This window comes from Mangifera indica, chromosome 5 (assembly GCF_011075055.1).
Source record: "Mangifera indica cultivar Alphonso chromosome 5, CATAS_Mindica_2.1, whole genome shotgun sequence".
In the NCBI taxonomy this organism is placed as follows: domain Eukaryota; kingdom Viridiplantae; phylum Streptophyta; class Magnoliopsida; order Sapindales; family Anacardiaceae; genus Mangifera; species Mangifera indica.
Window position 1 is genome coordinate 2,217,827 of NC_058141.1, and position 23,600 is coordinate 2,241,426.

A 23,600-nucleotide genomic window follows, 5' to 3' on the forward strand; every position below is an offset into this window, starting at 1 on the left:
ATCAGTGAGTATGAGTTGTCAATGAACTAATCAAGAAACTAATTAATGATTTTACTAAAACAAGTAAATATAATCATTAATGTCTAAAAATAAAATTTTCACATTTTATTCACCAAAATAGCAACTCTTTGTTTATGATTATATAATATTTTATATATTATTATTTGCAAATTATCACGCATGTATACATAAAAAAATATATTTTTCATATGTTAGCAATTTTGTTCACTGAAAAACTAAATTTAAGCTCCAAATTATTTTATATATATATATATATATATATATATTTAAAATAAAATTTATTGTAATAAATGTTTCCTTGCATAAGATACAGACAATATTTCAACTTACCCCCAAAAAAAAAAAAACTACAGTTCCACTCCATCACTTTTCCACTACTTGACGCGAATCCTTTCCCATAGAAAATCACCGCTCTGTCTCGCTCCAAAAAACAACATACAGCCATGAACAAAAACACTTCACGTCCTCTTTTCCTTCTCTCTCTTCTCTTTTTATTTAACCTCCGTTTAGTCTCAGCCCTTAATCTAAACGCAATGCCATTTGTCGATTTCATCCCCAGCCCCAGCCCCGGCTCTCAACCGCTAACCAATGGTTCAGATTTCATCCGCTCCAGCTGCAAATGCACTGACGATCCCGACCTCTGCTACGCCTCCTTGGAATCCTACTCCAGATCCGTCAACAGGGACCTAGCGAAGCTGTCGATCGCCGCCATCGGTGTCAGCTTGGAGAAGGTGAAAACGATGGTGTCCTACTTGGCCAACCTCACCCGCGATGCCGACCCCAGAATGTTACAGGATCTCCGCCTCTGTCTCCGTTTAATTGGTGGCGCTAATGGCGCTGTGGACGAAATCCAGAAGTCACTGAAACAGATGCGCGACCTGGGCGCGGCGGGAAGCTCCAAGGAAAGGCTCCGATCCCTGTTGTTTGATGTGCAGATGTCGATTACAGGGGCGTCCACTGATCATTCTACTTGTATCGACAACTTCGACGACGTGGACGGGCCGCTGAAGGAGGATGTCATCGCTAGGGTTGTTTATGTAAGAAAATATCTTCGCACTGCACTTGGTTTGCTTGATTGTTACACTGACAAAGTAACAAGTTGATGTTGGAGGGTTAATAATTTTAGATTATGAATTTTAAAATTATAACTAAGGAATGAAAAACAATAAATGAGGATTCCGTAGGAACCAAATACGGTTGATCTCTCGGGCCTACGTCAATCTTTTCCGACCACAAATCAATCATGACTTGGTGATTGCTAGTTTTATCCATCGTGCGGCCACCATCTTCTGTGATTTCCCGATTATCATTGTGAGAGAAATATGGAATCACAGGTTACGTGACTGAGGCTGGCCTGCTTTACACATATTTTGTTGCTAATAATGATAGCTAATCTTGATTAATTAAGCTTAACTATAAAACAATGAGACTCATCGAATCAACAAGAAATCCGGAAAATTTTGGGACGAAAATTACAATTTTGTCTATTGGCTTGGCTTTAGTCACTTGGATATGGTAAAATTTCTTTGCTCCTCCTAAACAAATCATATTCAAGCAACTCAACTTAAAATGCAGGTGAAAGCTTCTTTAATGAAAAACAACAGGATAAGCAACACTTGACTATAACTCTTATCCCACAATCTCATCAATGTGCCAAATTTAGTCCCAATGATCTTGGATCACATTTCATACTTATCTCCAACAAAAGTGAGGTAATGATTATAACATAGTCATCTTCCATGTCAATGGGATGATCTGTATCTTTCATTTAAAATATGTATTATGACTTGGATATATCTTGTATATAATTCTACATATTTAACCATTTCTTCTACCGATAAATGAATGATGGATTGTATATAGTTAAAAGGACAACTCTTTTATAATTACTATCGTTACTATGTTGCATTTCCCAAAAACATGAATATCATAATGACAGACATAAACTCCCGAGTCGTGAACCAAATATTTTTAAAAATATCTTGTTCACTATCTTTTTAACCACACACAATCGCATCACCATTACACCCATCTATTTTTGTTCACTTGCTCAAAGTCACACCTTAGTCTTGTGTTTTTCTTGTTGGTGGAATTTTATAATTAACAATTATTATCCCTATAACTATGAATGGAAAGACTGAGATGTTATATAACACCTACAAGTACATAGGTTTTAATTTTATACATTAACAACTTTCAAGTTTTAATTTCTTTCATAGTAATAGTGAACTAGATTGCTTGTTTTAGAGTAGCAAGGTTTACCTTACTAAGAAGCTCATTTATGGCAGAATAGTGACTAGAAGATGAACCCTTAGTGGTAGTAGCAATGACATTGGAATTAAAGCCTTACTAGACTTAGAATTGGTGTGATTGTATTGTCTAGTGCTTTTCTTCGATTGCAACTTAAAGTAGTCAAAAACAACATGCCCTGGTTTAGGAAAGTAGCAACAAAATACTTTGTACTAAGATAAAGAGGAGGTAGGAGTAGCTAAAACAATATCAATGGACAATAAAGATTGTCGAGACTTCAAGGTAGCTAGATGAGTCTTCTCGACACATTTTTTTGTAACCACTATGTTAAGATCTAGAAAGGTATCCCTATGTAACAAAGAGGATCTTACTTCATTCAATGCCATAGTAAAATGATAGACCCAAAATTCATCTCTTTCCTTTGCATAGCATATGACATCATGAGGATCATGCTATTTTGGTTCAGACAATGATAATTGATCCCATAATGCTAACATTTTTTTAGAGAAATTCATGAATGGATTGGCCCGCTTTTTTATGCATGTGACTGAAGTTACCATATAGTTGAAACCAATGAATGACATTGGTAATAGAGTGGTGTTGAGCAAGTAAATCTCGTATTTCTTTAACAATCTCAAGGTGGTCAAACTGAAGTTTGATCATTGGAACACAAGTATTATGAAACTAGGTAATAATTTGGAAGTTTTTGTTATCCTATTCTTCAAGCATTGCAATATAATTGGATATCTCCATGTCTTCACTTTTGATGGTTAGGGTATATCACTAGTAACATATCGCTACAATTTTCGGCCTTTGAGAAAACTAAATATTTCTTGAGTCCAAATAACATAATTTGTACTATTAAGAATGAGATTGATGAGATTGAAATATCTATCTTTTCTATGAGAATAAAACATTAGTAATAATTAACAATAAATATGAGTCTAAGTGCAACCAATCCAATATCCAAAACAATTACCAAAATAATCAACCAATGACCCAGCACAAATAATCCACGCCCAATCCAATATCAATCAAAATCCAAACAATTATTCAATCCCAATCTAATATTCAGCAGAAATCAAATCCAACACAAATAATCAAGCCCAATCCACTAAAAATGCAACCAAATACACCAAATCCAATAAATGAGCAAGCCCAATCTAATATATGTGCAACCAAAAATTCAATATCCACCAAATGCTCAACCCAAAAAATATTGCGAGGCACGAAGAAAGCACAACTCACATGTGCGAAAATCAGCCACCACTAGAGATCGTCAGAGCTTTGAGAGTAGCCGTTGGTTGCCGAAAAAAGATACTTTGAAAAAGACAGAACTTAGTTGTCAGAGAAGAGGCTCGTCAGTTGCAGTGCTAGAAAGGAGATTTCTCAGGCGACACTAGTGCTTCACGACAGGCACGTGACCGAAATAGACCGCTAAGGAAGAGTCCACGAAGGTCGACGACAATAATCAGAAGTCGAAAATAGGAAGTTGATAACCAACGACAATGATACTCCACATGCAACACCACCCACGGAGGTGGCAAGACCAACAGAGATGGCCGGAAAAGAAGAGGACAACGCCTAAGATACTGTTCAACTGAAAAATATCCTCCCACGAACGGAGATGGCCGGAACAAAAAAGGACAATGCAAATATATTCGAACGCGTTAGATCTCTGTGAAACCAAACACATTGTTTTTACTTGTGTTAATTGAGAAAATGATTTTCCTATTAGCCTCTTGTTTCACAACATCTACTCTTGTGTAACACAATTATTTTTCAAAGTACAACCCATCATCGAAGATAACCAAAATTTTTGCCCTAAAAAGTGAAAAATTCATCCTAAAAAATCAATTAAAATAAAAGATAAAACCATCATAAAAGTCGTATTATCAAAGGATAGTTTCCACTAAAAAAAAAAAGCTATTCTTAATAACTAGTTTTTACGGAATCGAAATGGTGTTTTGTTTTAAAAGTATACACATTTTAAAATGTAATAATATCCATAAAAAAATTAGATTTCACCCAAATAACACTATTTCATTTGAAAAAGAACATATTTAAGGACAATTTTTTGTCCTTGTTTGTGCAAAGAATTGAAGACAATTTTTTTGTCCTTTAATTATCTAATATTATATAGTAAATTAGAGACAATTTTTTTTGTCCTTTAATTATCTAATATTTCATATAAAATCTCACATGTTGTCTTGTATACAAATGTATTTATCTACTCATAACATATCATTTAAAACTGGTTTACACTGTTTAATATCAAAAAACCTCCTATATTTTTTAATATTTATTTAACTCTCTATAATTATCTAACATTTCATTTAACATATTTGTATGTTGTCTTATATCAAAATGTATCTATCTATTCATAACATTCTATTTAAATCGTTCTTACAATATTTAATATTAAAATACCTCCATATTTTTTTAATATTTCATTTAACTCTCTTATATGTTATCTTGTTTTCAAAATACATCTATCTATTATTAACATGTTATTTAAATCCTTTTTATATTGTGTAATATCAAAATAACCCTCATATTTTTCTAACATTTTATTTAACCTCTAAATTATTATCAAATATTCAAATATCCCATTTACATGACATATGAACTAGATTTAACAAATAAAATTAAATTTTGAATTAAGATTCGTATAAATACTTTTTTCTTACGAATTAACTTTTTTCGACTCAAATTTAGAAATATAACTTTTTTCTTCTAAATGAACCTGCAGTAATTGATATTGAGTAAAAATGAGTGTGAGAGTGAATATTTGAGTGATATAAGAAGTGTATGTAATGAGAGTAAGAATGAGAGTGAGAGTGAGAGTGAGAGTGAGAGTGAGAGGGTTTATATAGATGTAGTGAAGGGTAGTTTTGGTATTTTAAAAATATTTAAGACATTTGCTTAAGAATGGAAAAAATGAGTATTTTTGCTTAATAAAAAGATAAAATGGGTATTTAATTTAATTTTCCATAAATATGTAATGTCACATTAATCTAATAATAAATAGGAAATTAATGCTAATTTATTATTACATTAATATTAATAGGAAATTAATATATAATTTCAGAGAATCAATGCTAATCAGGAAAGTAATTAGTTATTTTACTAAGAAAGAGTAAATATAATTGTCAATATTTAAAAATGCAATTTTTCACATTTTATTTTCCAAAATGACAAATCTTTGTTTATGATTTTATAATATCTTATATATTATTATTTGCAAATTATCACACATGTATACATAAAAAAAAATATATTTTTTCCATATGTTAGCAATTTTATTCACTGAAAAACTATATATATTTAAAATAAAATTTATTATAATAAATGGTTTCTGGCATAAGATCCAGACAATATTTTAACTTACCCAAAAAAAAAAAAAAAGTTCCAATACCGTTTAATATCCAAGGACAAAATTGTCATTCCATTCATCACTTTTCCACTACTTGAACGCGAATCCTTCCCCATAGAAACTCACTACCGTCCCTGTCTCACTCCAAAAAACAAAATACAGCCATGAACGAAAACACTTCACGTCCTCTTTTCCTTCTCCCTCTTCTCTTTTTATTTAACCTCCGTTTAGTCTCAGCCCTTAATCTCAACGCAATGCCATCCGTTGATTTCATCCTCAGCCCCAGCCCCAGCCCCGGCTCCCAACCACTAACCAATGGTTCAGATTTCATCCGCTCCAGCTGCAAATGCACTACCTACTCCGACCTCTGCTACGCCTCCTTGAAACCCTACTCTAGGTCCGTCCATGGGGACCTAGCAAAGCTGTCCATCGTCGCCATCGGCGTCAGCTTGAAGAAGGTGAAAACGATGGCTTCCTACTTGGCCAACCTCAGCCGCGATGCTGACCACAAGTACGATCCCAGAATGGCAGGGTCCCTCCAACTCTGTCTCGATTTAATTGGTGGAGATGATGGCGCTGTGGACGATATACAGAAATCGCTGAAACAGATGCGCGACCTGGGCGCGGCCGGGAGCTCCAAGGAAAGGCTCCGGTATTTGTTGCTTGATGTGCAGGATTGGATTACCGGTGCGTCCGTTAATCATTCTGGTTGTACTGACAGCTTCGATGATGTGGCGGACGGGCCGCTGAAGGAGGATGTCATCGCTAGGGTTGAGTATGTGAGAAAATTTACTATCATTGCACTTGGTTTGGTTGAATGTTACAGTGACAAAGTAACAAGTTGATGTTGGAGAGTTAATAATTTTAGATTATGACCATTAAAATTATAAATAAAGAATGAAAAACAATAAATGTGTCTATCAATCACTTGCTTAGCTTCGGTAAGAAACAGAATACGGTTGATCTCTGGGCTCACATCAATCTTTAACGATCACCACTCAATCATGACAGGTGATTTCTAACAATGTTTTTAAAATCAGATTAATAATCAAATTGATTATTTTATTAATTCATAGTTCGATCGATTTAATTGGATAATTTAAATGATTACTAAATTATAATATATTTAAATAGAATGATTCAATGTCACTTATCTAATTTTTTTTCTATTAAAAACACTAAATAATTAACTTATTTCAATCAACTAAAATCAATAACTTTTCTCTTTCTAATTAATGTTTGTTTATTTTCAACGATAAATATTTAACTTTCAACCCAAATCAAACGCCTCTTTAATGTTATCTACTAACACTTTGAGATATATATACATATATATATATATATATATATATATATATATATGACAAAAGCCAGAGTTGGTTCACAATCGAACTAGTTCCACCGGTTGGCTTAGTCTGGTTTTAATAGCACTGGTTTCTAGTTTTATCCATCGTATGGCTAGAATTTTGTATGATTTCTTGTTTATCATTGTGAAATATATGGAATCACAGTTTAGGAAGTAAAGAACGTTACGTGAACGAGGCCGACTTGCTTTAAACATACTTTGTTGCTAATGATGATAGCTAATCTTGATTGATCATGCTTAACTATAAAATGATGAGACTCATCAAATCAACAAGAAATCCGGGAAATTTTGGGATGAAAATTACAAGAAATCCGGCAGTGTGGCTTGGCTTAAGTCACTAGGACATGGTAAAAATCCGTTAGTAAATTTTGGTTCTCGTAAACAAGACAGAAGTTGAGAATTTTATAAATTGATGGGGGAAGTTGTTATAAAAAATTATACAATATTATCGAGCCTAAGCCAAACCTTGAAGATGAAATTGTAATTTTTATATGGATCCTTTTAATCAAACGCACACAAGAAACACCCAAATATGCTACTAGCTATTATATAACAGCTGACAACAATGTGAAACAATCAAACATGTTATCTACACGCAACACAACTTAACTCAACATGTGGGTGAAAACCTTTTTAATAAGAAACAATAAGATGAACAATATTTGACAATATAATTCTTATCTCATAATCTCATCAATGTACCAAATTCAATCTCGGATCTTGTTTCATCCTTATCTCCAACAAATGTGAGACAATAATTACAACAAAGTTATCTTCCATGTCAATGAGATGATCTCTATCTTCCATTATAGTATGCACTAAGGTCTAAATATATCTAGTGAGTAATTCTATGTAATTAACCATTCCTTCTACCTACAAATGAAAGTAGATTGTAAATATATCTAGTGGCTAAAATGAAAATATTTTTATAATACTATCAAAACTTTGTGCATTTTCCATAAACATAAATATCATAATAGTAAACATAGACTCCCAAGTCGTAGATTGAATCTCTTTAAAAATATTTTGTTCACTATCTTTTTGCCCTCATAAAATTGCACCACCATTACACACATTTATTTTTATTCACTTGCACAAAATCACAGCTCAGTCTTGTTTTCTTCTTGTTGGTGCAATACATTGATACTTGTTACCCCTGTAACTACAAATGGAAAGAATGAGATGCTATCACTTACTATATATCATGTAAGAGAGTCGAAACTAAATCTATTAGCAACTTTTAGGTTTTAATTTCTTTCATAGTATTAGTGAAGTAGGTTGAAATTTATTGCAAAATCTATTTAACACTCACAAGCAGGTTTTAGGATCAATTATTACTTTTATGAGTTAAATGTATGATTATACTTGGAAATTAGCTAAGTATTCAAGAAACTATAAAAATTGACTTGATCAACAATTGTGCGTGGATAAGATAGATAATGTGCCACACTGAATGTCTAAGTGAATGCATAACCATGCATCAAGTGTTGTGCAATCATGATAGTCAATATAATCAGAATTATAATAAAAGGAATAAACCCTATGTTTTGGGGGATACTTTGGTATTCATCACTATCTATTGAGAGTTTGGTATTATTTCATATTGCGAGAGAGATCATTTGCGCCTGTTGAGGCCACAAATTTGGCGATCGGGTTCTATTTTCTGATGGTTTCAATGATGGTTTTTGCAACAAACCCTTTTGCTTGGCGACAATGTAAGGTCTAGAAATTGTGAAGCGAATTATGAAGCATGTTAGATGGATGGATTTTGTGTTTTTATAATGATTCTTAACTATGTTGTTTGTGATTGAGGATGGATGACATAACATACTTTAAATTGAAAAATTGATAAATATGGATAAATGATAGAAGCTGATGTGCCTGGAATACGATTTGTAGTTTAAAGGAATATAGATATTTGAGTAGGCTCATCAACAACGAATCTCTGGAATGACTCGAAGTTCGTTCTATCTTATAAATTTTATACTCATTTAAATCAACAAACTCCAAGTTTGGTTTATCCTATGGATAGTTGTAGGCAAATCCAATGACTTGTCTGTCAAATTTAGAGTTTGATGTGGCGACGATGCCGATGCTGTTTTGAGAGGGTAGGAACTTGTTAAAGAAGAATCAAGAAGCCCTGAGTCGTGCTGTGCTAGGCTAAACATAAGAATCTATATATATATACACACACACACATACATATATTATTTAAATTATATTCATTTTCAAATTAATTAAAATCAAAACATTACTTCTAAAATTTTATTGGAAATCTTATATTTATGGTGAAGAACACTGTGGTTATATGATGAAATAATAAAAAAATTGTACGAAAGAAAGTAAACTCAATTATGAACAAGTTTCAATATATTTTGTATTTCCTTGGGTGAGCATAAAGGGCATTTCGGTTATTTTCTTCTTCGATATTACATGTTATCATTCAAATTTTGGTTTAATTGTATGTATGTATCCGTATTCAAGGATTATGTATGCCAGTGCATTTAGATATATATATATCTTTGCATATGTTCATATAAGTATGATTTTATTATTTTGAAAATCAAAATATCCGGTTCCCATAAACCTTGCATGGAATGAGCATAAATTCCAAATTTTGCCAAAGTTAACAGTAGACAGGAGAGGGAATTATGCAGGAAAAGAAGGAAACAAATTAATAATTGATCCGACGATATATCCATTAACCATGCAAGGAGTTGGTACATCTGTCAAATTATCTACTTCCTTCCGAACCAAACTGGAATTTTTAAAAGATCCTTGAAAAACATATCAGCTTACTTTTTGGTGCCCATCACGCTTTGGCAGCATTGAGATCCCATTCCCGCAAAACCATAAACTTTCATGCAATTTCCAGATAGCCGGTATTGACAGACCTTTGGTGGAGTCTTTAAGTACTTATTTTGTCTCCTGATTTGTAATACCTTGGCCCCCATTCACGCAGAAGGAGAGAGAACGGAGCCTTCAGTGCCCCGAAAAGGAAGGGAAGTTGTCGGGGAGACTGTTGCCACTCGAAGACCCTCGTAATCGCCGGAGGAGAGGTATGCCATCCACCTTTGTTTTCTGCCTAATGATTTTCTGTGATTTAAAATCTGGTATGTTGTGTATGTGTAGTTCATTGGCTTGAGGATCATACATATAATGGTGTTAGCATATTTATGTTTCTTGAATCTTAAAATCACATGGATTATGGCCGTTGTAGTGGTGTATTCTCATATATGAAAGATAATGGTTGCTGTGAATATGATGCTTCGTGATGATTTTTTTTTTTTTGTCTGGGAATCGGAAGTTGCAGTATATATAGTGGGTTGAAGGCTTAGCTGGGTCCTCGTAAGTTACAGCTGAGAAAAGAGATGATTAAACATACCTTCAGAAAATCAATTCCTTTGAGAGCTCTCTTTGTCAGTTTCTTTTTCCTGGTAACTACTTCATGCAGTAACTTCTTCCTGGATTGATGGTCTGTAACTCCCATGCTTAATGGTTTGTAACTCCCCGTGCCATAACTCCACACATTGCAGTTGCATTCTTGATGGGAGAATGCATATTTAAGGTTGCAAAAAAAGGTCCCTAGGTGAGCTTTTTTTGAAAAACATACACCATTCTGTGAGAAAAAGAAATCACCTGAACAACGAAAGTTTACAAGCAATTTCCAGAGGATTATTCTACATCAAATCGTCAAGCAATGGCCGGAGGTTAGTGTTTAATATTCCACAAATTTTTAGTTTTGGTTTCCATCTTGCATACTTAGTATATATATGTTTAGATAGAGACTATATACATGTTTTACATTTGGTATCAAAGCTATTTTATGTCTCTACCTTGTTTTGATGAGTATTACATGCAAAATTTTATGTTATCCCGAATTTCTTTAGAAAGAGAAAATTGGTTATTGGTATTTTTTGTTTAAAATTTTCATTTATATGAATTCTACATCAAAAACTGAGAAATTTGATATATGGAACGTCAAAATCGGAGTTTTGGAGGTTGATTTAGAGTGCAAAATGTATACGGGTCTGAAACCGGGTCTATTGATCCGAATCTTGACCCGGCTAGAAGTCAGGGATGATCTACAGACGACATGTCATTTGCTTTTAGTTTCTTCAAACGACGTGTCATATGCGTCACTTTTGCCTCTTTTGTGTTGCACTACCAGTCGACATGACATCTGCATTCATTTGAAGTGGATGACATGTCATTCATCTGCTTTAATAAAAATGAAAAATATGTAATCTCACTTTTGCATTTTGAACACAGACCATAAAGTACAAGATCCAGAGTGTGAGATTTAACACCAAGCAAATTTCATTTTGTTGCAAATTTGGGACAACTTATTTTGTTATACATTTTAGTATTGGTTTTCATAAAATTTTAGCTTTTAATTTGCTTGAGCCCGTGACATTCCTCTGCTATGAGAAGTAAAAGCCGCTACAGTTCAGCTTTTCAATTGTGGTTTTTTTATTAAATTTAGATATAGCCGAATTACGATTTCACTCTTTCCATATACTTTGATTTTTCGGTACAGAAGGCTTATAAATTTAATATTATACTTTTTGGCCTTAATGAAATATATTTGTATGGTATGTATTTGCCAATGTTTTTTTCTGATTGGATAATTTAAGTTTCATTTATCCAATTTTTAGTGTTTATTAAATAATTTAATAATGTTTATATGGTTAATTTTATGCATAATTTTGGTTTAAATGAAATTATACTTTAAATAATTTCTTAGGATTATATGCATAAAATTAGATGTCATGTGATTAGTCTAATTTTGATTAATCATAGAGTAGCCACAGCATCTTTGATTATGTCAAAGTTATACATTGAGTATCTTGGGATTACATTTAGTTATATGACATCAATTGTAATTAATCATTATAAGTATGATAAATCTTATCCCACAGGAATTTTTATTATATTTATATGATTAATTAGGATGAAATAACATATTATTTTTGACAATGTCCCCACTGATCTATTTAGGTGGCTTCTTGATTTTCCTCCACAACTATTAACATCATCAGGTGATACAAGATCGATCCGAGAGGAGAATGGTGTAAAACTTGGTGATATTTTCCATAATAAAGTACAATTGAAAGATGCTATGAAGCAATTTGCCCTACTAGAAGGATTTTAATTCATGGTCAAGAGGTCTGACAGGGGGTGATGAGATATTAAGTGCAAGACTGAAAATTGTGAATGGTATATATATGCAAACAAGTCCAAAATCAGTGAAATGCTTCAAATCAACTAAATGAATCCAATCCACACATGTTCAGTTGATCAAATAATGCCACATCATAGACAAGTTGGGGCCCGAGCTTTAGGTCAATTAATAAGATCAAAGTTTGTATTGATTGATCGAATTTATCGGCCTAAGGAAATAATTATGGATATCGTCGACTGGTATAAAACTGACATTTCATATTCACAGGTTTGGCAGGCAAGAAACTGGGCTTTAAATTTATTGAGGGGCTCACAAGAGGAATCATTTATGCTCTAACCAGATTATTGTTATAATCTATAGCGTACTAATCTGGGCACTGTTACTACTATTGAAACGGATGATAACCATCAATTTAAGTATTTTTTCATGGCATTAGGATGTTTCGTTCATGCATTTAAAGAATATCTCTGACCTGTTATTTGCATTGACGCTGTTTTCCTTAAAAGTTGATATCTAGGTCATTTATTCCTTGCGGTGGGCCTTGATGGTAATAACCAGATATACCTCATTGGCTTTGGTGTCGATAAAAAAAAAAAAATCAAAACATGTGGTGTTGGTTTCTCAGGAAGATTAAAGAATGCATCCATGACCTCTCTGAGCTGGCAATAATCTCAAATCGACATCATGCTATATACTATGTAATGGCTGAAGTCTTTCCAGATGTCCACCATGGATGTTATTGTTATCACCTTCTATGTAACATGCGGGCAAAGTATAAAGAAGACTTAAAGGTAATGTGTTTAAACAAGTATTAAAATTTTGAAATTTTAACTTTTTTATACATTTTGACCATAAAGTTCTCATATTATTTACCACTTTGCAAGTTGCGGGTGTATATAGGAAAACCACGAAATCAACATTGTTAAGTCCTCCTCCTATGAACTAATATCCACTGTCTTCTTGCTGGAGCTAGGGATATCAACAAGTAACCACAACCATTCATCCTGAAAAAGACAAAACATTGTTAAATAAACATAATTACTAAAAAGACAAATCAATCAATGACATTTTAAAAATAAATACTACCTCTACGGTCGGGGAAGGTGTTCAAGGAGAATTCTCAATCGATAATACCTCAATGTCGGTCCCTTATACCCATAAGAAAAACAAAATAGTAAATGATATTTCATATAAAATATAATAACTACAATATTTTTCATATCTCAGGTGAGGGATCTAAAGCAACCGGAGATTCGACCGAAAAGCCTTCATGAGGAAGACCCTATACGAATATATAAAATGAATTAATCAATGATAATTAATTAAAAAATAGAGATCCACCGATAAGTGACATACCTCAGATCGGAGAGGTGATGTAACAGAAGGGCTAATCGATACCCCCTTGTGGCGACTACCCTAAGATAATAGTAATAATAACTTGATCAATTGACATTTCATATAAAATAAAATTAAAATATAGTAACAACATTTAACATTAAATATTTCTATGAAATTAAATACAGACCTCATGTGGCTAATGGGATGGTATTGACCTGTTAATAGGAGAGGTTGTCCTATATAAAACAATGAAATACCTTAGAATGTCAATAATAAAAAATCATTCAAAAATCTAAAAGTACGAGTCAATATATCCTAAAACGGCAAAAATAAAAAATATGGAATTCAAATTCAAATTCAAATTCTATACGTTGAAATACCCTAGAATGTCAACAATTGAAAAATCATTCGAAAATCTAAAATACGAGTCAATATATCATAAAACGGTGAAAATAAAAAAAACAGAATTGAAATTCGAATTTTATATGTTGAAATACCCTAAAATGTCAACAATCGAAAAATCATTAGAAAATTTGAAAAATAGGAGTCGATTTATCCTAAAACGGCAAAAATAAAAAAAAAACAGAAATAAAATTCGAATTTTATAAGTTGAAATACATTAGAATATCACCAATCGAAAAATTGTTTAGAAATCTGAAAAACAAGAGTCGATATATCATAAAATGACGAAATTAGAAAAAATGAAACTGAAATTCGAAAATGTTAAACGATATATTCTATAAACGAAAAAACCAAAATATCGTACTAAAATTACATCATTACATCGTAACATGTGTCAAAAAAGCATAAAAATAAAAAAATCGAATGTTAAATTCAAAAATTATATATTAAAAAACCCTAAAACAGAAAAAACAGATATAAAATTCAAAAACTATACGTCAAGAAACCCTAGATATGGAAAATATCAATTTAGCCCCTCAAAAAATTTCTACTACAAATAAGTCTAATATTTATCCCTTGTCTGCTCAACAATTTTCTAATCTCTTAACGCCCTGCAGTTTCAAAAAAGTAAATTTCCCCCCAACCCATGGTTTTCACTGCATTAGCCCACTGTCTCATGACAAATTTCACAAACACTCCCATGGACTAACTGTTCTTCCCTAGCTCCCTAATGTTTTGAAAATGCTATTTCACCCTCTAACCCACGGTCAATCTCTCCTGATCAAAGGATCCACTGTTCCCACGGACAAGAGCGCCGGCTATTCTAACCCCTTTTTTGATGTAAAAATCGTCATTTCTACCTCCAATTTCAACACAAATTAAATGTACATATCCTATAACACAAAACCCTTTAAGAAATTCAATCAAAACAACTAAGAATCAAAACATTTTATGCATTGTTCAAAATCGAAACCCTAGAATTTCAAACCGCAAAATCTCTCTCAAATCTCAATAATCTTAACAATAAATTCATTCAAACAACAGTAAGAAAGATGTACTAACCTTTTTTGCCATTTTTTATTGTCGAAAAAGTTGAAAATCAACAAAAATTGCTTCGCCTGTGGAATGACCATGGGATGACCGTGGGAGACAAATTTTGATTTTGCACAATGAAACCATGGGAAAATTAAGCAGAAAATAAGTAAAATCCTTGGTTTATATATAGGGATAGTTTGGTCATTTCTTAAAATAAAGGCATTTTTGCCTAAACCTCATTGTTTTGGGTAATTTCACTTAGACCCCCTTAATTTTGGGCATTTAATATAATTTCCCCACATTATATGTCTAGAGGAAAGTTCAATTCTACCGCAACTATGACATTTATGGAATTGTAGACTTTTTCTTTGGTTACGCTGCAGTGGTGTTTAAAAATTGTAACATTTACATTCGGAAGCCAATGAATTACCAGAAAAACACCATCACAGCGCATGGAAGAGATTACTTGAATGAAACACTGGAATAATTATCCACAACTCTCTTATCACAGCCGCTTTTGACACAGTAGGCGTAACGTCAATCGAAAGCTATTTGGGATGGCCATGGAAAAAGTATTCGAGAACTGTGTTTATGAAATGTACAATCGATGAATTAATTCATCCGGCTGGTTGGTTGCCATGGAATGGTAGTTTCGCCCTGAAGACTCTGTATTATGGAGAATATTTAAATACGGGAAGTGGGGCAAATACGAGCGCGAGAGTAAAATGGTCAGGATATCATGTAATTCGAAACTCAACAGAGGCTTCGAAGTTTACAATGGATAATTTTTTAGGTGGGAATTTGTGGATTCCGGCCACCGGAGTGCCGTTTGAGGGAGGGTTGTGAATAAAAAAAATATTAGAAAGACAAATACATAGCTAGTATACATGTGTTCAATAATATATATTATTACATCATTTGATTGTAAAAAGTAATTGCTAGAAAAACAAAGACTTAATATGAAGAATGAGATCATTTTTAAGATAATCTAAAGCAGCTTTAATTACTTTGGATTAGAATCAAAGAAAGTGGGCTTAATTATATCTTAACCAAATCAAATGGATCTCTCATTCTCAAATACTCCATCTATTCTTCTAATTAATTACCCATCATCACTTGATACAATTAATTAATAGAGATTATAGTTTTATTTTATTGGTAATTAAGTGGCTTGAAGAACTCTTTTTCTGCTCTCTTCTCAAACCTTCATCACAGCCACCCCTTACACACCAACCACCACCACCACAACCTCCGGCGGTGATAAACAGAAAAAACAAGAGTTGATGATATAGGAGGAGTACATGGGATGACAAGTTTAAGTTTTATTTACCTATAGACAACACCACCTTAATTTACCAACAGCTTTGCCGCCGGTCAAACTCGACTGGGTTGGCTCTGTCCGGTACCGCAGTTACAGTTGGAAAACATAGTCCCGGTAGCCGGTACAAGTCAGCCTCGGTCATCATATTCTTATGCCAAACCACATGGCTCATGTTAAACAATTCAATTTTGTTAACCGTGTATGATCGTGACTCCCTTTGGGTTAATTTGCTACCAATCGTTATCCTTAAAAATATTAGCACTTACTGTATCTAATATGCAGGCTTAAGAGAGCAATGATTTTATTTTAAAGCTTTCTCTTTTTGGCTCCCAATAGCTATATATGCATGTAATCTCTATTATTATTAAATTAGCTTACAAATTGCACATCCATCTAATTATCACCCATTAATACAAAATTATCTTTGTGAATTATTAATAAAAAATTCTCCACTTTTTTACAACAATTGTAATCTACATTTTTAAAGTCATCGTGTCAAGGTTTTCAAAATAGTAATTTTGTGAATTTAGGTCTTCTCACTTGACCATCATATTATATAATATATATAAAAACCTTCATACACCCACTCGTTTGCCTTTTGAGGAAACTAAATCCGATTCCTCTACTTTACAAGTTATCTTATAGTCCTCTACAAATCATTCAGGCAATGCGGTTATACCTATCTTCTTTGATTTGCCAATTTCTCAAAATCAAAATTTTATCATTCAAAACATATAAATTTTAGACAAATAATTCCAGAAATATAGCATTTGCCCTGTACTCATAATTCCGCATGCAGAAGGGCCTCCTGTATTGTTTTCACAGCACCTAGAGACGGTTTACGCTATGTACAATAATACATAAATGCTCTTTCAATGTTGTTTTCATAACTAAAAAATGAAATGACTTTAACACTATGTACAATAATGCTTAAACACTCTTTCACAACTAAAAAAATCAAATGACTTTTACACTATGTACATTTATACTAAATGCTCTTTTAAAATTGTTTTCACAACTAAAAAAATGAAATGACTTTTACACTATGTACAATACTACATAAATACTCTTTCATAATTATTTTCACAGCTAAAAAAAATCAAATGACTTTGAAATCCACCACTACAATTCTCAACTTAATACACTATGTATAGATAAATATTTTACAATTTCTCACTATTCACATCTCAAACTAGCATGTATAAATATATTGGAATCCCTTCTTCCTATTAATCTTAGTGTTTACATCTATATCAAGTATGCAATGAAATTCCTCAAGACTTTATGAAATTCTTTATTTTAGTGTTCTCATCCTAAATAAGGTGTGAAAACTTTATTAATTTAATTTAATTTTTTCAAAATTTGAATGGGGTGGAGGCTATATAAACCTCACCCCATTCACTTAACAGTTCAACAAATTCACTTAATTCTCAATTTACTCAACAAATTCAAGCTATGGATACAATTTTCTTCTCCATTTTCAATTTTTTTCTACTAATTTCTTCTTGCAATATTATACTAGCGGATGAATTTCCGTCGTGGGTTTTGGTTGCCAATAGGCACCTCCTTCAATCGACGCCACCAAAAGCTGACATTGTGGTTGCACAAGACGGCTCCGGAAATTATACAACCATTTCTGAAGCTGTGGCTGCTGCAGCCAAGAAAACTGATGGAAAAAGATTGGTTATCTATGTTAAGCAAGGAGTTTATAAAGAAAACGTAGAGATCAATATATCGAACTTAACATTTATTGGAGATGGAATGGATGCTACTATTATTACGGGTAATAGGAGTGCTAGAGATGGTTTCAAGACTTTTAACACGGCAACTTTCGGTAAAAATCTTAATTTTGTAATTAATCTCATAGGCATACAAGTAAAATTTTCATGCATGTTAATGGATCATTAATTCCAAAATTTGGAATTTTGTATGCAAATTATGTTATTAAATTTATTCATTGGTACAATGATTATTTCATTATATTTCATCCACATACTATTGTTTTCAAATTCTCCCAGGTGTCTCCGGATATGGATTCATAGCTCGGGACATCACATTTGAGAACACAGCAGGGCCCGAGAATAATCAATCAGTGGCTCTCCGATCAAATTCTCATAGATCAGTCTTCTACAACTGTAGCTTTAAAGGCTACCAAGACACATTATATGTCTACAGGAAAGTTCAGTTCTACCGTAATTGTGACATTTATGGAACTGTAGACTTTATCTTTGGTTATGCTGCAGTGGTGTTTCAAAACTGTAACATTTACATTCGGAAGCCATTGAGCTACCAAAAGAACACAATTACGGCACATGGAAGAAAATCGTTGGAAGAAAAGACGGGAATAATTATCCACAATTCTCGTATTACAGCCGCTGCCGATATGATAGGTGTTAAATCGATTGAAAGTTATTTGGGGCGGCCGTGGGAAAAATATTCGAGAACCGTGTTTATGAAATGTACAATCGATGAATTGATTCATCCCGCTGGTTGGTTGCCGTGGAATGGTAGTTTTGCTTTGAACACTCTCTATTATGGAGAGTATTTGAATACGGGAAGTGGGGCAAATACCAACAGGAGGGTAAAATGGCCAGGATATCATGTGATTCAAAACTCAACTGAGGCATCGAAGTTCACAGTGGATAATTTTGTAAGTGGGAATTCGTGGATTCCAGCCACCGGAGTGCCATTTGAGGGAGGGTTGTGAATAAAAAAATTATAAAGGCAAATATATATATTTACATCATTTGATTGTAAAAAGTAATTGCTAGAAAAGCAAAGACTTAATATGAAGAATGAGTTCAATTGTAAGATAATCTAAAACAGTTTTAATTACTTTGGATTAGAATCAATCAAAGTATGCTTAATTATTATCTTTACCAAATCAAATGGATCTCTCATTCTCAAGTACTCTGTCTCTTCTTCTAATTAATTATCGATCATCACTTAATACAATAATTAATAGAGATTATAGTTTTATTTTATTGGTAAGTGGGTGGCTTGAAGAACTCTTCTACTCTCTTCTCAAACCTTCATCACAGTCACCCCTTACACACCAACCACCACCACCACCTCGGGCGATGATAAACAGAAAAAGCAAGAGTTGACGATAGAGGAGGAGTACAAGGGGTGACAAGTTTAAGTTTCATTTACCCATAGATAACACCACCTTAATTTACCAACAGCTTTGCCGCCGGTCAAACTCTACTGGGTTGGCTCTGTCCGGTACCTCAGTTGGAAAACATAGTCCCGGTAGCCCGTACAAGTCAGCCTCGGTCATCATATTCTTATGCCAAACCACATGGCTCATGTTAAAACAATTCAATTTTGTTAACTGTGTGTGATGTTGACTCTCTTTGGGTTAATTTGCTAGCAATCGTTAACCTTAAAAATATCAACACTTACAATATCTAATCTAAACCCATATGCAGACTTAAAAGAGCAATGATTTTATTTTAAAGCTTCCCCTTTTTGGCTCCCAATAGCTATATATGCATGTAATCTCTATTATTATTAATATTAGCTTACAAATTGCACATCTACCTAATTATCACCCATTAATACAAAATTATCTTTGTGAATTATTAATAAAAAATTCTCCACTTATTTACAATAATTCTAATCTACATTTTTAAACTTTTCGTGTGAAGTTTTTCAAAATAGTAATTTTGTGAATTTTGGTCTTCTCACTTGACCATCATATTATATAATATATATATAAAAACCTTCATACACCAACTCTTTTGCCTTTTGGGGAAACTAAATCCGATTCCTCTACTCTACAAGTTAACTTGTAGTCCTCTACAAATCATTCAAACAACGCGGCTATACCTATCTTCTTTGATTTGCTAATTTCTCAAAATCAAAATTTTATCATTCAAAACATATATATTTTAGACAAATAATTGCTAAGACAGATCATTTTTCTTTTATCCTTTTTATTTGTTATTGGATTTTCTTTGTGTCAATAATTCAACTCTCCAATATTTTTTAGACATGTTTTTTGGTTTGACTGATTAAATTGGTTGGACATACTAAAAATGTTAATGTAATTTAATTAAAATTTTAGAATGACTTTTATTCATACTGATATTTACATGATGACTAGACCAGTTTAAGTCGGTAATTAAATTATAACTTGACACAATTTACCTAGTTTAACCTTGTTTCAATCATGTTTGACGGCTTAAATATAATTTAGATAAGATTTGTCAGGTTTATCTATTTTGGATCGATTTGAATATAAAATTTATTCTAAATTGCTTACAAAACTCAGATTTTGACATTTTACATTTCAAAATTCTCAGTTTTTTTTCTTTAAAATCAACGGCTTGGATACTTTTTGAAGCTTGAAGAGTTTTCGCGATGCAGTTTATCAGTAATTTTGCACAACTTGGGATTGGATGTAATATTTTCTTATTTTTTGGACATCCCTAATTATGGAACCCTCCATTGTTAAAATATTTAATGTTTAATAAGCAACCGTGTGAAACATAGACTAACGAGGAAAGTTTAAAAAGGGTACTAAAAATACAATTCAATTAACAAAACTAGAGGATGATATATTTATAGAATTAATATTATATTCAATTTATACAAAAAATGGGATGTCCTGATAGATGATGCAATAACATATTTGCTTAGAAAATATATGCACATTCATATTATTCAAGAAACAAATATTGCATACAATTCCATCACCACCTAATTCTATAATTAACCATCCTTACAATTCTTACACATTCCATAACCAATATGGCTCTATGTTGAATTGAAAAAGTTAAGCACAAACATTTATATATAATACAAGTATTCTTAGTAACTCATATAATTTGGGGAATGGCATGTGCTTGGACTAATGCTTCGGGGTGAGTCACACACCATTATATTTCATGACAAGAAAAATGCAAATAATTTATGGTTTCGAATATCGAAAGTGAAACCATAGCTAGTTAGCATTCACATTATTATTAATAGACAAAAGTTTGAACTAAGTGAAGATGTGAGATAAAAAATATTTGATGCGATTAGTAGGATTATAGAATTAGTTGTGTTGTATTATTTATAATTGGAAGGGAAAATGGAGGTTATTTTGTCTATTTTTATTTTTTTGTGTTTTTAGAAGCATAAGTTATGTCAAGAAACATTCATTTGTGTGAATAAAGTGGATGTTAGTCAGTACTGAACTAGTGAATAAGTGGAATTAAAAAGACTTTAATTTCATTTAAATTTAAGGGAAATGAAATTAATTACCCATTTTTTTGGGGCAATAAAAAATTTACCCCAAATTATGGGGTTTAAAAAAATACCCTTATATTAAAGTATTTAAATGAAAATGCCTCAAATATCCCCTTAAATACCAAAACTACCCTTCTTAATTAAATTAATTTTTTTTAAGGGTAATAAACAAATTTACCCCTAATGTTGGGGTTTAGACAAAAACACCCTTAATTTAAGGCATTTAAACAAAAATGCCTCAAAATAATACCAAAACTATCATTTCTTTATTTCTATATAAACCACATATTTTTATTCATTTTAAATATATTTGAGAGAGATTTCTGAAAAAAAAAAAAGGTTGTGTTCAAGATTTCGAGCGAGAAGAGAAAAGTTTGTGATTTCGAGGTATTTATCCCTACTATTACTTTAATCGTTATTATTTTATTAATAATGCAATTATATGTGATATTTTGTATAATAAATTATAGTTGTGTGTAATAAGTAAAATAATAAAAATTACATGGGCTATGTTGTAAATATTATAGTAGTATAGGACAAAATGATATTTGATAATAAAGGGTGTTAGAAGATAGTTTTAAATAAATAATATTAAAGGGTAAAATGATATTTTACAATTAAGGGTATTAGAGGTATGTTAGATAATATTTGAAAAAATATGATATTATACAATATAAAGGTAAAGTGATATTTCCACAAATTAGTATAACATTGATCAAAATATATTAACAGTCACAATATATAATTGAATTATATATTGGTATAATTGTGCAATAGAAATCTATAAATAGTATTTTCAGTCATATTATTTATATTGATTATATAATTTATTATAGGATTAATCTAAATGGCAAGATATGTTTCAATATGCAAAAATGGATAGAAAAGGGTGACAATGTTATAAAATATGTTGGAGGTAATAGGAAATTGATTAAAATCCAGAACACACATCATTTCATGTCTTGGTCAGACAAGCTCGAAGCTAACTTATTACGATGCTAATTGAGTTCATTAGAGGTACAATGCAACAATGGTTTTATAAAAGAAGAAATCATGCAAGTAAGTTCATATTCAATGTTATAACATATTATAAATGTGTGTAAGTAAACTTATACTTGATTACTCGTCATATCTGTTTGTATTTATATGATTTGTAAATACTTGTACCAACCCAGTAACACCTTAGGTTGAAGATAAGATCGCCAAACGTATTTGAAAGTCTTCAAACTTAGAGGTGCATCCTATAATATATGAACGATACTAGATGCTTGGTAGTGGCCAATATGATGCCTTAGTCGACCTGACAGAGTGAACATGTACTTGTAGAAAATTTCAATTATCACAAATTCCCTGTATGCATGTTATTGTTGTTGCCGGATATATAAAGCTCACCACCTGCATTCAATAGGTGCATCCATACTATAACACTGCTTTTTATCGTACATTATACACGGAGACAGTCAATCCATTAAGAGATCAATCAGAGTGGATCCATCCAGAGGAGGCAAGTGTTATCTACCCTCAATTCGTGCATCGTTGTCATGCGGGCCATCCAACAAATAAAAATAGACATCCTTCGCAAGGAGAGATTGTTGAACAACTTATTTGTAGCCAATGTCACAAACCTAGACATACGAGACAAAATTGCAAGAGTCCTATTCTAATATCTAGTTTTATACCATTAAGTTTAGGAAGAAAAAAAAAAGATGGAAGATAACTGCACTTGTTAATTGTACTTGTTAATTTTAATATAAATGTTGTCTTTGTACTTGTTACTATAACTATATTGTTTGTGTGATTGTTACAGTAGACAGTTTCTGATTATAATATGTTATCGTTTTCATTCGTTTCTTGTATAGGATCGAATGGCCTAAGAGGGAGGGTGAATTAGGCAATTTTAAAACAATCTTTACCAAATTTGAGAATTAAAGCAATTTATTCAAAACAATGAATGTTGTGTATTTTTAATCTAATTTATGAGAATAACTAAAATATTCCAAATAATCAGTACAATCAAAATACAATAACATAAAGTATGAGTTTAAGGGAAGAGAAAATCAAACACGCG

The 23,600-nt window shown here is 32.2% G+C and overlaps 1 protein-coding gene and 2 pseudogenes across 1 annotated transcript; all 3 read left to right on the plus strand.

Moving 5' to 3' along the window:
- Window positions 1-554: 554 nt before the first annotated feature.
- Window positions 555-6,559, plus strand: LOC123217711 (annotated as a pseudogene).
- An 8,718-nt stretch (window positions 6,560-15,277) lies between these two features.
- LOC123215832 lies at window positions 15,278-15,819 on the plus strand (annotated as a pseudogene).
- Window positions 15,820-17,749: 1,930 nt separating this feature from the next.
- On the plus strand, window positions 17,750-19,015 carry LOC123217716 (probable pectinesterase/pectinesterase inhibitor 6). Its single transcript, XM_044638821.1, has 2 exons — window positions 17,750-18,128; window positions 18,313-19,015. Exons 1-2 carry the CDS (start codon window positions 17,750-17,752, stop codon window positions 18,999-19,001), a joined length of 1,068 nt encoding a protein of 355 aa, XP_044494756.1. The 3' UTR covers window positions 19,002-19,015.
- Window positions 19,016-23,600: the final 4,585 nt, after the last annotated feature.

Bases quoted from the DNA above. Each gene is read 5' to 3' on its own strand.
- LOC123217716 (XM_044638821.1), top strand. From the start codon at position 17,750: ATGGATACAATTTTCTTCTCCATTTTCAATTTTTTTCTACTAATTTCT. The intron at 18,129-18,312 runs GTAAAAATCTTA...AAATTCTCCCAG, and splicing joins TTTTAACACGGCAACTTTCG to GTGTCTCCGGATATGGATTC.